This window comes from Cataglyphis hispanica, chromosome 3, assembly GCF_021464435.1.
Source record: "Cataglyphis hispanica isolate Lineage 1 chromosome 3, ULB_Chis1_1.0, whole genome shotgun sequence".
NCBI classification, from domain to species: Eukaryota; Metazoa; Arthropoda; class Insecta; order Hymenoptera; family Formicidae; genus Cataglyphis; species Cataglyphis hispanica.
Genome location: NC_065956.1, coordinates 4067601 through 4083149, shown reverse-complemented (window position 1 = coordinate 4083149; position 15549 = coordinate 4067601). Strand labels below are relative to the sequence as shown.

Sequence of the window (15549 nt, the reverse complement as noted above, 5' to 3'; positions counted from 1 at the left end):
ATTTGCTCTCCTTCAGTATCACGAGAGAATCTCTAACTCTAGAAGTACTAACGATAACTTACAGCCTTTTTTGCATTCGATATAATTAAATAATGATTGTATCTGTCCGGGGAATTATTTAATATCACGTATAATATAAAGATTTGCTGAGGATTTAATCTAATGTCGAAATAAATTAAAGGATTAAAGGATCAAACTAAATACTCGTTAAATTAAAAGCGACTACTCTCTCTTTCTCTCATATTTCAAAATTTATTTTGATCGAAATGCGAGTATTTGTACGATTATACATATTATATTTAGGTCTGTCAAAATTATATATATATATATGCTTTCGTGTGAAATATTTAGAAATTTGACGGCAATGTGAATTGCAAAGTAAAATATAATTAAAGTTATTTCTACGGTACAATGTAGAAACACGTTGAAATATATAATTTACTTAAAAATCATGCATATATTTACTTCGAGAATTGTGTCAAACAATCCATGAATTCGGTACTAATTATCTTACGCGATGAGAGACATAAATCGTCTGTTCTTTCGTTGAATATATGCGAAAACATGTTCGCAATATGTACGAAGCATTATTTGAGAGGGAAGGCCATTTTGTTCCTGAGAATATTGACAGAGAACTCGTGTCGGGATTCGCGCGCGGCAAATTTTACACGATTTTGCGAACTTGCACGTCTCACGTTGCACAATCCTGTTACCAGACATTACGTCCTAGTCTAACTTTGAAATATCCTTGCAAGTACTCGTGAAGAGACCATGCATAAATTTTAAATACACATGAATACCGTACTGTTTTCAATACAGTTTGTTGAAATTCAAAATGTTCAATGTTTTTATAATTCGGAGTATACTTTTGCGGAAAAACTAATATAATTTAAAAATTATATTTGTGTAATCAAAATATTCATATTCTTCAATAAGGCACATTTAAGATATTATAAATTATAATGTCATCATGAAATCGCTAATAATAGTACATCGAGAAAGAACGCGCGTTAGCATACTTATAAAAGAGGCCGTAGAAGCAGAAGCCTCTGTCTAACACAGATAAAAACTTTCCTGTAAGACAAATCTCTATGAACGAGTCGTGTCGCGAAACGTGAGTTCCGGTGTCGTGATCTCTCCTCGAATATTCAGCACGGATTTTGCCAGCGACGTAAATATTCATAAATTATCGGGACCAGCGCACGAGATATTACGCAGTGACAGGAACCCACCTTGATTTTCTCAAAGAGCGTAACTTAATTAGCAATAAAACACGCACTTCCGAGTACGTCGCTCGCTTGCTCGTCAAGTGGCGCGGTTCGCGGCCGTCCTCTTCTGAAGTTTTTCACGCGCGCGCAACGGAGCTCCGGCTGACCCGGTCAAACGACCTTAGGAGGAGAAACCTTACGATCGATATACTCGTGTGTTTATTGCTAAACTTTTAAGAAAATTTATTGTCAAGCGTTTTCGACGTCCTCGAGACTCTCGAGACAGGAATCGCATTCATTCTTCCCTGAAGCATCGCGTCGCGTCGGCGTGAAACTATCGGGAAGATAGTTCTTTGCGTAGTATATCAAGACGGGCAAATTTATTGCTAGATAAATAACATTGCACGTACGATAATACGCGTTTACGCGCGCATGTGTAATAATATTATAACGCGCGCTTTCGTAGCGGCGCGACGAGAAATGTTGAAAGACGCGCGAGACGAAAGTAATCGAATACCATCTCGAGTTTGGAACGGTATACGTACTCGCGTGAAAGATGGAAGATCGATGAGCATGTGTGAAGGGATTTAATGAACAGCGTTACATTCAGGTATATAATATTCTTTATTTCACCTCGCACTCTCGACTCGGACATTTAAACGATGCCCGCGTCGTGGCTGCCACATCTTCTATATGCATCTCTTTCTTTTTTTATTTTTTTGTACTTGAGCGCAACTGCGATCTCGCCGCGGACGTTCGGCGCGATCAAGGAGTTTCGGAATAGCTCTTCCCGCGCTTGTGTTTATTCGAAAAAAGAGACTCTCGAAAAATATAAGTTACGTTAAGAGTACTCGAGATTCACGCATAGAATCATCGATCTAGTCGGTGCCCGGAGTCAATCTTGTTCGACTCATCACATCGAACTCATTTCGCCGAATCCATTTTGGCGAACGAGCACATATGCGGATCGAACAGTAAAGTCCTCGAACACTACCGATTGATTCATAGGCGCAATAACATACGCGAAGCACTCACTGGCCATCGCCCAGCGTGTCGTCGCGCTTATATACAGCGAATAATTATATATCGCGTTTAACGTTAAACTATAGTCTGTATCGGCGCACTTTTAAAGAAGGCACCGCTTGTAAGGCACAATCGTCCGTCGTACCTTTCCCCGATGACACAAGACGCGTCACGAGCTGACGTCCGCGACTCGTTCCGTCAACGTGCACCTGTCGCCGGTATAAGCTGGGCAAAAGGGACTAATACCGAGCGGCTTGAGCAATTTTCATCGATCGGGCGATCACCGATCATAAAACCATTTATGCCGGCTGGCTATGCGCGGCACTTCTTGTTCTTGTCCATCGGCATGTAGGCCGACCGTAGCTCTCTCCCCCTTCTCCGCTTTTCCCTCGTGTCGTTCCAACGTAATCGTATTCGGCTACTCTTCTTCCCCACCCCGGATCATCTTCTCGTTTCTTGTGCCAAGGCACCTTTGACACTTGGCCGTGCTTCTCGCTCGCCGCGTTATTACGATGTAACTGTACCTTCTCTCACTCTCCCTCCGCACCTCGCGCGTTCTTCTCCATTCTCTTCTTCACTTCACTTCACCTTTCTTTAGCTTCTTCTTCGTTTTGTTATTTTCCCACTCATTTTCCTTTTTTTCTTCAAGCATTTATTTCTTCCCTTCTTCGTCGGCAAGCTTGTGCCAGAATTTTTGTTTTTTTTGTCAGCATCATTGCGTCATTATTCTTTCATATCACCCTTGCAAACTCCGAGCGACAACCCTTCGCGATCAGAGCAAATTCTATTAAGTACCTATTGAGCACCGTCTGATATCCAAGGTCATGTCTTTCGTGTCAGGTCCAAGGGTGGTCCGGTATCTTGCAGAAGCTCGTTGTCTTCGCTGTCGCTCGACTTCTCCTCCTCTTCTTCTTCCATACTACCAGTATCTAATTCATGTCCATCCGTCTGCGTATCCTTCATGCTGAGGTCCATCGGCTCTTCCTGCTCCGGTCCGAGAGATCGCAGAAATGCCAGGCTCTTGTCATATGCGATCTCTGTCGATCCTCTCCTCAGACATCGATCTCGTTGGCTGGCGTCACGGTCGATCTCGCGACATTCTTGATTTTCCTCGTTCCTTTTTGTCGGTGATGGGGTCGATCGCGGGCTGAGATTCTCGCTAGATGAGGTCGATAAACTGGTCACTATCTGCGGCGGACTTATTTGATTCATGTAAGGTACCATAAAGCGTGCCTGCTGGAAGGGAAAGAACGGCGTGTTAAGCAGCTGCATGTGTGTTAGAGCCGGATGAAACAACGGCGGGCCCCGCCACATGGGAAACCTCGAGACTTCAGGCCTGAGCATTTCGTGCGAAACTCTTGGGAGATCACCAGGCCTCAAAATCGCATCCTGACTGGTTCTAGGTGGGATCTCCGGCGATCTCAGTTGTACCGGCATATCCGGCGGCCTGAGCGCGCCGTCTTCCCTTTTGGGCAATCGGTCGGGATGATGATGATGGTGCAGATGGTGATGGTAACTGTTTGCCGTAGTGGTCGCCGTGGTGACGATGCCGACGACGCTGCTAGCGCTGGTGTTACTTACGTTTTCGGTGTTGTTATTGTTGTTGTTATTCGCAGCGTCCAACGAGCCGAAAGCCTTCTCGTACGCGGACTTGGGGTCCTTGATTAGGCGATTTTGCGCCTGGTGAGACTGCTCCTGCAGCAGACAGTGTATCTTGAACCAATTGGAGCGCCGGCCGTAACGTGAGCCGGACTTAGACATGCCCACCATCAAGCACTTCCGCAAGCGACACGCCTTGCAGGCGGTGCGATTCTTCTTGTTGATCACGCAGACACCGCCGTTCTTGCATTCAGATATGCTGCCCAGATTGTTATAAGTACGCCCGAAGAAGGACTGTGCAACAGAAAGCGAAAGATGCGCACATTGATGAATGGCAATCGATTAACGATTTGCGCTTTCGCTTGATTACGTACCAGATGTGCAGAGAAACGCGTCGAAATAAAACATTCATCTATCTGTTAGTAAAAAGCTAGATTCAACTGTCGGAAAGTTTACAAGCTATAATAGAAGCAAACGCGTTCGCGAGACATAATTAAACCTTCGAACAGCGAGCTCTTTCGACGCGTAGCGACTTTTAATTTGACGGTAAATTACGAGTGACTGATTTTAGCACCGGGACATCTTTGCATCATGGACCGTCGTCGACGCAAGAGTATGATTTACAAAAGACAATCGCGTTTGCGACACTATTCTTTGTCTCGGTGTGATTCTACGCGATTTACGTAATTTCAGATGTAAGTATCTCTCGTCGCGCGAGAAACATAATAATCGCGCATCGTCTCTTTCTTTCTTTTTTTTCTCTTCTTTCCTTTTTTCTTTTTCGTTTTATTACACAGAGAATAACGACACGGATGAATAGCCGTGGAAGAATGGCGGTGCGAAGATACTGACCTTGCAGCCTTCGCACGTGAAGGCCCCGAAGTGAAAACCCGCGGCCGGCTCTCCGCAAACTCTGCAGAGCTGATTCATCTGCAACAAAAAGATGCGATATGTGGTTACGCTCGGGATCCGAGAACGTTCAGAATGTGCCCGACGATCGCGTCTGATTTCCGTACAATGTCTGCCAATCACGAAAGGATTCTCGATCCCGGTCTAATGCACGCTCTCGAAACGCGAGTTCAACGCGGAACAACGGGGAGCACTGTGTGATAGGGATAGCCGTAATATATGTTGGATTTTTCTACTTCACTACAAAGCACTATTATGAAATCGTAATTGAAAAGGAATGTTAAAATTATTTTTAAAAATATACCGAAGATGTATTGACTCAACTATTTTTTAATATCAAAAATATTTAAAATGTATTATATTCTCTTCCATTAATATAATGTATACATATATGTATAAATATGAAAAATTATATTTGATAATAAGACATCAACTTACTTGAAGTACCAATTAATTATTAAATTTCTCTCTTCTTCTCTGCCGATTAAATCATAAAATTTATCAAACGCTTGTGTTATATTTGGGGGGGGTGTAAAAAAATAATATGAAACGCATTTGTGAAATATTGTTTGTGAGGCGACATCACACGTGCATAAAACAAAAAATCTCTAATGTCATAATATTTTTTAAAACTTTAAAAATATTATCACAACACTATCATTTTATCACAATACTATTTTATACGTATATATAGTGGCCATTTATATTATTCTCAAAATTGGAAATGACGAATCTACGTCGCTTTCTTCGTTATATGTATTTAGACATTCCAATTCCTTGCATCATTAAATTTTAAATTGAAAACAATTCGTATATTGAAAAAAGAGTTTATTTCCCGGCTTTTTATCCCAATCGATTTCAATATAAAATTATCTAAAAATATCGAATATATATTCCCGGATTCGATCTCTTAAAATTCTCAATTACAATCTCTCGTTGAATTGTTGCGATCCGCAATCGGCAATCAGCGCGCGCGCATCTGCTTCATGTGGAGGATCCTCGACGGTGACGTCGCGCGGCAGAAAAAAAGGACCTTTTCTTGCCGTGTTTGCGCGAGGATCGGCGAGAGGGGTTTCACTACGAGAAACCGCGTTCCTATTAAAACCTAGTTAGCTAGTCATTACCGGATTGCACAGCTCCGCCGCCGCGCATCCTCAGCTTGGATGCGCGAGATGTTGCGAGAAAGGCGACGCAGAGATGAGAGGACCGTGCACGCTGCGTATGTAGCGTGAGCGTACGTGCGGACGCGGGTGAGCGTGCAGATTGTGCGCTGGCAAAAGAGCGAGAATGTGATTCGCGCGAGCTCCGATTCCCACACGAAAAGGGTGAACTAAGTTAACGACCGCTCTCTTTCGTAAGAGCAATGAGAAATTGATCGCGCGCGTTACGAGCGGGAATGATCGCACAACGCGTTCGATTCTTGGGATTCGAATGCGCTCGAATTCATTTTCGCTCATTTGACGGGCGTCACGCGGCCAGATTAGGATATCTCTCGTGATCACTTTACGAGCAATAATTTTTATAGATGCATTTTTTTATATGCGGCTAACATTTTATTCGAACGCGCTCGTTCTACTAATGATAAGAATTTAATGGCGCTTTGCCATTCCGATATATATATATATATAATGCAGAATAAATGCGTAATTTGCAAATTTATGCATCGAATGAATCGATCGGATTTAGATACCACGTTTATTGCACGTACGGAATCAGTTTGATTAGAAAACAATTATGCATATATAGTAAGATTTCCATACGATGACCTAAATTGTGAAATATTATATTATATCGATTTCGTATATTATTGAGACATATATCAGCATATAAAATATACTATTTAATCGCGTGTACCGTGTAATTCCGCGCAAATGCGAGAAGGGTTCGCTTTTATTCGCCCCTTTTGTTACAAAATGTAAAATTCATCACAGCGACCTTTGACACTTAAATATTACAAATGAACGTATTCGTGCCGATCGTCGTGAACGCTAAAACAGCCTACAACAACGCGCAGGTATTCGAAAACGACTTTCGATCTCATTAATCTAGGAACGTACAGGCTGATGATTTCTCGCGGAAATGATGGCGAGGAGCAGCGATGCGCAAGCCGAGGTAGGAGGCAAAAAAGGTTAAACGTCCAACAGATGACGCGGCTATGTCACCTCGGTTCTAATCCCCGCGGCCACAGACCACCACACATCGACGATGCTAAATAACGCGTTGCTCCCGTAGTTGTGTCGCTTCTCGCACGATTTATGGATAATCTACATCGTTACACATCGGTATGAATCCTTTCCATCGCCCACCCACGTCCTACGCGCGAGATCCTCGTCTCATTAAGCGTCGCCACAAACGACAGTTAATAACGAGCAAAGATAACGTAATGTGTGGTTTTTTTTACAAAAAATGAGTTACACGCTTCTCTTCTTTTTCAGGGTTCCCATCGATCTCTAAATTCCGTTATTCCAGGCGACGGTGTAATTTAATGAGAATAATATGGCCTATGTAAATACCAATCAACTGTCGAGTGAGATGATGAAAAGAAATTCGCGTGATACGTGTCTTCAATCCGATCAGTTTGTGAAAGACATCGTAATTTAATTGAATCGCAAGACCCGTGATTAAACATTAAATGTCACAAAAATATCATATTTGAATAACAAAAAAAATCATAATTTACAGTAAATGCCATGTGACCTACGAATCTTTATTGTCTGACATGAGACAATTAACTCTATGTTATTAATATATTTATTACATATACATGGGGTAATTGTCACCGTTTTTCTAATAATATTACACATAAAGCATTTAACAAAAAATATTATTTTAAATAATTAAATTATAATTCATATAAAAAATAATTAATTTTATTTATATAAAATAAATCTCTTTTGTTCCCTATTTTTAATACGAAGGCGGAAAGCGAATTTTTGCGGAAGCTAATAATTGAACAGTGAGAGATTTATATAAAGATAAGGAAACTCACCACGTCGGTGTTGGCCGCTGCCGAGGTGATTGTCGACGTAGGCGTCCACCACCCTGGGGTGGCGGATGTCGTGTTGGCGATAATACCAACACCCGTCGCAACCGAGATGGATCCGCTCCCTATCAATCCTGCCGAACCCGATAAATCGCCCACATCCATTCGACGTGTTTTAATCCCTCGGTGTCAGCCGTCCTGGCCTATAACTCGACCTATACCGTCTTCTCGTTTGTTGTGGCGAGCCAACATTTTGTATGCACTTTTTCCGTATCGTCACTGCAAAAACGCAAGTAGTTCTTGAGAAAAATCAATAATTTCTAATATTGTACATTACACGATGGAATTAATAATTATTTTATTTAATTGATAAGACTGAATATTTTTTTGTATCATCGTTCTATATTTTTATAATATCCTTGTTTGAATTCGGCGATTCATTCACTTATATATTGTATAAGACAAGATATTAGTGTCGAGCACACACAGATACCGCCTTTCCGCAACAGAAACACCAAGAGAATATACTAACCGATATCTCCCACTATTAAAAGGACATTTTTACGGTGAATAAACGCGCGAAGCGGCGTATCAGCGCGCGGCATATAATAATTATTCCAGAATACGAGCGGCGGCGGGTCCCGGAGCATGAAAGCGAGAGAACGCAGTCCTCTTCCCGAAATCGCGATCGGCGGACGCGAGGCCCTCAGGTATGTATCGCTCGAGATAACATGTCGTGTTTACAACGATGTAACGCCATTACCATGTTAACGCAGCCCGCCCTGCGAGAGACGCATAAATACGAGAGCTAATTACAGAGGCTGCACGTATTAATTTTCGCCCTGCGCATGTGGAAATTCAACCAACATATATAAACGTGCTTGCTTCTGTGAGTGTTTGTGTCTGTATGTGATTACCGAGATTTAATTTCAATTTATTGAGGATAAACTTGCGTTCGCTCGAAGCAACTCAAAACTGGACTGCGAATGTTGTAAATACGAGGAAATTAATATTCGTGCAAATTATAAAATAATTCGAAAATTAAATCTCTACATAGTTAGTATAAAAACAAAGGATGACGTATGGGACGTACATGAAATAACGCTTAGAGAATTAGACCAGTTTCGAGATTTGAAAGTAAATGTTAATTGAGGATACTGAGATTTTCTTAGTCAATCGCAAAGCCACGATTAAGAACGCAGTAATTGGTGCCGAAGCGAGTTAATCTACTCTATCACGGAGTATTATACTTACAACATGATCGCGTTATATGCGAGAATCTGTAGCAACAGAGATTATATACGAGATTTCAAATATTCATGGATTATAATTGAAGCACATTTGATTGCGTTAAATTGCTACGAATTTATAGCGCCACGATTTTATACTAATGCTCAAGTTGTAACACATTACAATATATTGCAAAGTTGGAGCGATATCAAGGAGAACTAGTACATTTAATCCGAAACATTAATGAAATCGGCAAACAGGCATAAAATCCATAATTGATGAAGCTCACTAAAACTCTTTAATTATGGATTGATAATAATTCGAGGCCAGTATTAAGTAATTCACACACAAAGTGTGTGTATGAACTTTAATATGTCCGAAAAAACAGAAATGTTTTTTTTTTATCTTTCAATAATAATTCATAACAAGTGACTATTATTATAATCTATATATATCTAGGACGTAATATCAATACTCATTGGTACTTATAACTAAGGAAGATTTTCCTGTTTATGTAACTCATCATTATAATTTTTAATGTAGGATTATATATACACATTTTAAGTGTGATCTCTAAAAATAATTACTATCCCATGTAAAAATGATACGATTTTTATTCGCGAGGTAATAAAAAAATCATCGCGAATAATTGTTTTCGACGGGTAAACGCGTCTGCTCTCCCAGACATATGTATATTAAAATCAACGTAATCGTCTGTCCTCGCGACAAAAGAAGAGATCGTGATGATGTGGCTGCGGCCACAGATAAATTTTATTGCGCGCCATCTCTCTTCGTCAACTAATGACAAATTAATTAAGAGCCGTATATGCTCACGGAAGACTGGTTCCACCTGAATATCTCCGCCATACTCCTCAGCTTCGATAAATCCTTGTTTCCGCGGATTGTTAAGGCGCGAGTCGGCGGTAGCACAATTGTAACGCTCGTGATAAACACGCGTTCTCCGAAGTTACGACGACAATGATGACCGACCATCGATGTCATCAGGGTTTTTCCTATTTGCGTTTTCGAGTTGTGTCTAACGAGCGTATATTTCATTAGCTGATGCCGAAGGACGCTTCTTCGCTCTTAAAACTATTATCAGCGCACCGTCATCGCCGATATGTTTCAACTGTCATCGGGCGATGCAAGGATTCCACGTCGATTCCTCTCGATATTTACGTGGATCGCGACGCGTCCTCGGTCCTTGAAGAAATCGGCAGAAGGAGAATCGTTTCTCTTTGTACAAGAATATATTGTGAGTATGGCGCGTTCGTATCGCGCATTTGCTAATGAATGACTGCGCGAATAGTTTCATTACGAATCCCATGGATCTTAATATTGATTGTGAGCTTAATTTGTGAAATAATTAGGGTATTAAAGCGTAATTAATGATACTGTCGCGAGAAATAATGGTACCGTGCGTAGGTATTAAATTGTCGTGGCCGCAATTTATTCACCGTGACGTGATTTGACATTTGACGCTTAGAATAATGTTTCGATCGCGTCACATTAAAATATTAATCGCATTCCATCACGGATCCAAAGTTCACTCGATCGGAACTTTAAGAGTCTTGAATTTAATTATCGGTTTTTGGTTCCGATATGAGAAATCCGACCTTTCCAAACTTATGAAATATCCCTCTATGAACGGCCGTGATATTCAATATATCAATCTGCGAAAGTTTGCGCGGCAATTTATTGAAATGCCTATCGAAACACGCTTATTTATTTCCGCGATAACGATTTCAAATGGTCTCCCGCCGTTGATTTCGTCATTGCTAATTCGTCACTTTCTTCTATCGGTTCCTCTCGCCTTGCGAAAGCCACTCCTCTATCCCGCTATTAATAATTCGATTGTCCGGCAATATTTTTTTCTCCACTTCTGACAGATGCGCGCGGTGATCGCGATCGGCGGCCGGCTGCCTCTGCTCGTCTTCGCAATAATAATGATTGAAAGGTGAAACACACTCGCGTCAAAAGCATCATCCGTATATATAATCTTTTTCTTTTTTACTCTTATTCTCTTTTTCGGGCGGGCGCGCGAACATCTCGATCGCTGCCAAGCCGTGGCAGCCAATGAGTGACGAGCGGACTGCACCTTTAATGAACCGGTTGTGAGCGGCACGTCACATGGATATCACCGTCCTGACTGCAGACATTTGAAATTGTTGCGCCCCCTCTCTCCTTTCTCTAAGTCGTGACAAATTAATCATAACCGCTGCGAATCGCCTGAATTGATTTTTCGTGTAACGGCACCGGCTGCTGGTTCGTCGAATTGTTCGCGATCGCGGGCATTATTAATTGCAAACACTGAGATTGAATTAATCGATTTCCATTTGCGAATTTGAGGTCACATATAGCATGCCACATTGTACATTGTAATTGTAAAGTTCTAAGTCTCTAATTATACATCTCTATAGCACAGATTTCCCCTTTAAAGATTTCGAGTCTAAAATAATGAGTTTGAATTACTGTTAATTTCTGATACTCTTGACCGTTGTTACGCAAACGTAACTCGATTTCATTACAAGGGATTGATCGAGCATCGAAGTAGCCAAGCATCTCGATAAATAGCACAGTAAAAGGCCTTTCTCACACGAGAGATATTGTTACGTTATTTATTGAAATGATTCGAAGAAATCGCGCTATCGGCATATGTGACATTATATGTTTGAAACTCGTTATGAGAGTCACGATTCTCAACTGCTGTTCGATAAATGTGAGAAAAACGAAAGATACGAGGTTCACATTATGTCAGAAAATTATGTTATAAATAATCGAAGAGATAATTTCGATTAATTTTGCACGGCACGCCTAAAATCTTTGCCGGCGGGATTATATCGAATGTCAATGGAAATTTAATCGTATCGAATAACCAACTGAGATAAACCAATGTATCAGAATGAGGAAAGAGCTATTGAATTCTAGCAATAAATCATTAACGTTTGATTTTAACATTTAGAAATCATAGAAAAGACGGTACCATTTAAAAATATTAAAAAATATAAACAAATAAAAAAGATATATAGATGAATAAAAAAATTAAAAAATGCAGTAGAATATATATTGAAACTTTTTAATATCACATTATTATTGCTTTCTAATCGTTAACGAATATATTATGATAACATTTTGAACGGTGAACCTTAAAATCATAGACGGATCTTGTAACGAAAAGTTGGAATTCTCTTTCTTTAAAAATGTATTAAATTAGATGAATAGAGCAATAAAATCTCACATAATATCTTTCGTTTCGCGCCATCAAAAATATATTATATAGCTGTATTAATTAAAAAATGTGAGAATAATTATATATATTTGAGATATATATAAATAACATATTGTGATGAATTTTAAGAAATGACTCTTTTTTCAGAAAAAGGGTAAAGGAATTTTCCTTCTTAAGGCTAGATCCGCCTATGACACTCTGACACTAATAAATACTATGTGTGCGAACGTGAAAAATATATATGCTATACATACCTGTCCAAAATTCTCTACCGATATTTCCGTTTATTCCTTTCCTTCTCTCAACGCACACTCAAATATAAATCCTCCGTTCAGTTAATTCTTCACACTGTCGCGCTTGCAAGCGCGTCAGTCCATCGCGACAATACGCATTATCAGTCGTTTGCTCTTTCCCAGCACAGAAAACACATTAACGCACGTTCTTCATCTATGCACCATATTATTAAACGGTGCGCGATCGTTTCGTCGCGATAACGTCATTACACCAAACCGACGTACACTCGCGTGGAAGAGATTCTCCGATAGAGAAAAATCGTAATCATCTATCGGAAAGGATCAAGGTACAAAAATATCTCGTATAAGATACCGCGCGGAGATCATCGACTGATGTCACAAAAAACAAATGTTTTTTTCGAATCTTACTTCCTGATCACTGTGCTCTTCGATCTTTCAGAACATATGCTGGAGAATCACACCGATTGCGTGCTTGCTCGCGCTCGAAACTACGTCGCGCGACTTTTTGACGATTTCCGTCACAAGTTCAATAAAAAGAGACAAATAAACTGAATGGATGGGAGGAATGGGAGAAAACGCGCGGGATGATACGGGGAACGAAGAAGAAGAGGACGACGTCGTGGATGGCTGGCTGGACCGCCGGCCGGCTCGGGGCGTGCGCTCGTGTAGCACGTGGCCGCCAGACTGAGTATCCCCTACCTTAGGCACCTTCGTCAATCCGTTTGTCCGTCTCATCCTTATCTCACCTAGCCAGCTGAGAAGGACTACCGCGGCCTTCTTGCGAGCACGCCGTCTTTCTCACACCTCGCTGGCCGATCTCTCTCACGCTTATATCTTTCTCACTGCTTCGTTCTTGCTTCTTCCATCTGTCTCTCTCCCACCCCTCTCTTTCTTTTTCCCCCCACTATTTCTCATGGAGTCAACGCAGCATCCGTCTCTGCACTACGGTGGAGGTAACACGGTACAGCTGTTTCCCTCTCGCTCGCTCGCGCGTTCATTTCTCTCCGTCATTTCAGCTGTTCGTTTCGTACTTTGTCTCGCGCTGTCTATCCGCCTTGCGTTCGTCTCTCTCCACCACCATCCAGTTACCTGATCCTCTCGCGAGGAGCCGCGATTCTCCCGATCGAAGAGACGACACACGTATCCCTTCCCCTCTAATTTCATACACATCCCTCTTTTGCTCGATCCGGCGATATCTTATGCAGATTCGTGACAGAGAATTATATTTCGTTCTATAATATCGCGCGGTTCTGTTGGAAAATTGCAAAATCGTTAAATTTTTTAACCGCATGAGAACATTGACTCATCGCGCGGTGTTGCGATTAAGAAAATCTTGTGTATAAAAATTGAGACATATCGAAGTCTCAAGTCAAAAATAAAATAAATTATGAGATGATTTTATAATATTTTACATATTATACATAGTATCACTAAATTGATAGTTTAAAATTAATTTTTGATGATTAATCGGGAAATAAAAGAAAATTTACAATAATAATTTTAATGACGAGGCTTACGAATGTTCTATTAATCTCTCATCTGTGATAATATTCGATGGTATCGATAAATAGATAAATATGAATAAGATTACTTAATCAAACAATGAGTAGTATGCATGATTCTCTAAATATTCACATTTTGTAAGACATAAAAATAATTGCAGAGATTAATTTTGTTTCAAGTAGAAAAAAAGTTTCAATATATTTGTGTAATTTTTTTTCCCTTTCATGGATCACTTTTTAATCTGAATCTGAACTATATGATTCTGTAATCATGTTTATATCAGGATACGAAGTTAATTTTATTCTATTAATATCATTTTGAGATGTTAAAAGAATCATCTCAATCTGAGATAATCGTATTCACATTTTTTTTGTTGTTGACCAATTTCGAAAGAGAAAATATTAAATTCTAATACAACCAGATACTTACTGTGCAAGTTTTCGGCGAAATAATCGAAGTTTATCTTATTAAATAAATCAAAGGAGAATAAAGTTAGATGGAGGAGTTGACGATGTAAAACATAGCGCGCAGTGTAACGTTTAACGGTGATTCGCGTAACTTTAGCAGTCAGCCACCTCGTAAACGTAATCGAAGAAAGCACTACCACATCGTATACTAGGGTACTTTATTGCTTGTGCATCTTTTTTCCGCATGGCCTATACTACACAGCCGACTACTACAGGTGCGGCTTTGAGTAAATGCAATCGCGATTACAGCAACTTAAAACTGCAAATGTTCACGCTATGATCGCAAATACAGTTACGAAATATTGTTATAAGTCAATCTTTCCAGTTTTTTATATCTTTCGTTATTCTTTAAAATTTATGTATGCAGATTTAAAAATATGAATTGTATATTTGTTATTATAACTCAGAACAACGCTTATCATAAAATCTGAATGCAATTCTTTTCTTAATACGACAGATTTTGTTACTTTTTGTTATACATTGTTTTAACACAAGCTAATACACAAGCTAAAAGTTAACAAGTTAATGTGTAATATATTTAAAATTATTGTATGAAATTATATATATGTATCTTATCAGATCACATATCTGAAGGAGATTTGAATAATAATTATAATGTAATTACTGATCATTAATAAGAGACCACATGCGAAAGGAAATATGAACAACGTATATGAGACGCGGGTGATTTGCTTGGTGATTTCAATGCGTGTCAATTATTTGAATATACATTGGAAAATGTGTATAATTCAAACGCATTGTTTATGTCACATTTCCTTACAAAAATATACTTTATTATTTTCCAGATGCATTGTTTTGAAAAATAAGAGTTTGACTGTCACCCTCAAATGTAAATTAATAATGCATATTTCTGATATTTTCATTTACTCATAAATATTCGTTTGAATAATATTATAATATAATTTCTATATACATACAATTATTAACTATAACAATAATTACTATCATTAGCCTATGACTTTTCGCGATGGCAATTATGGCTTGCTTTTCTTGCTATTCTTCTTACGATTGTACCCGAGGCACGTTAAATATCGTTAACGCTCCGATTGATCGTAAATTTTGTGTACGGGCAATCGCATAAATAAATTTAATCATGCGTGACTCACCGGTTCATGCGGAGAAA

General features: G+C 39.7%; 1 protein-coding gene across 1 annotated transcript; it reads right to left on the bottom strand.

Annotated features, from left to right (window-relative positions):
- Positions 1 to 1813: 1813 nt before the first annotated feature.
- Positions 1814 to 13597, bottom strand: LOC126848388 (zygotic gap protein knirps-like). The gene is made up of 4 exons (XM_050589256.1): positions 12436 to 13597; positions 7729 to 8001; positions 4683 to 4760; positions 1814 to 4124 (listed from the first exon to the last, which is right to left on the bottom strand). Exons 2-4 carry the CDS (start codon positions 7885 to 7887, stop codon positions 3054 to 3056), a joined length of 1308 nt encoding a protein of 435 aa, XP_050445213.1. The 5' UTR covers positions 7888 to 8001; positions 12436 to 13597; the 3' UTR covers positions 1814 to 3053.
- Positions 13598 to 15549: the final 1952 nt, after the last annotated feature.

What these genes read in the sequence shown, in the direction of transcription:
- LOC126848388 (XM_050589256.1), bottom strand. Translation starts at nt 7,887, where the DNA reads ATGGATGTGGGCGATTTATCGGGTTCGGCAGGATTGATAGGGAGCGGA. An exon ending in CAGCGGCCAACACCGACGTG is followed by an intron (nt 4,761 to 7,728) that starts GTGAGTTTCCTT and finishes TTTTTGTTGCAG; the next exon opens with ATGAATCAGCTCTGCAGAGT. An exon ending in TCACGTGCGAAGGCTGCAAG is followed by an intron (nt 4,125 to 4,682) that starts GTCAGTATCTTC and finishes TCTGTTGCACAG; the next exon opens with TCCTTCTTCGGGCGTACTTA.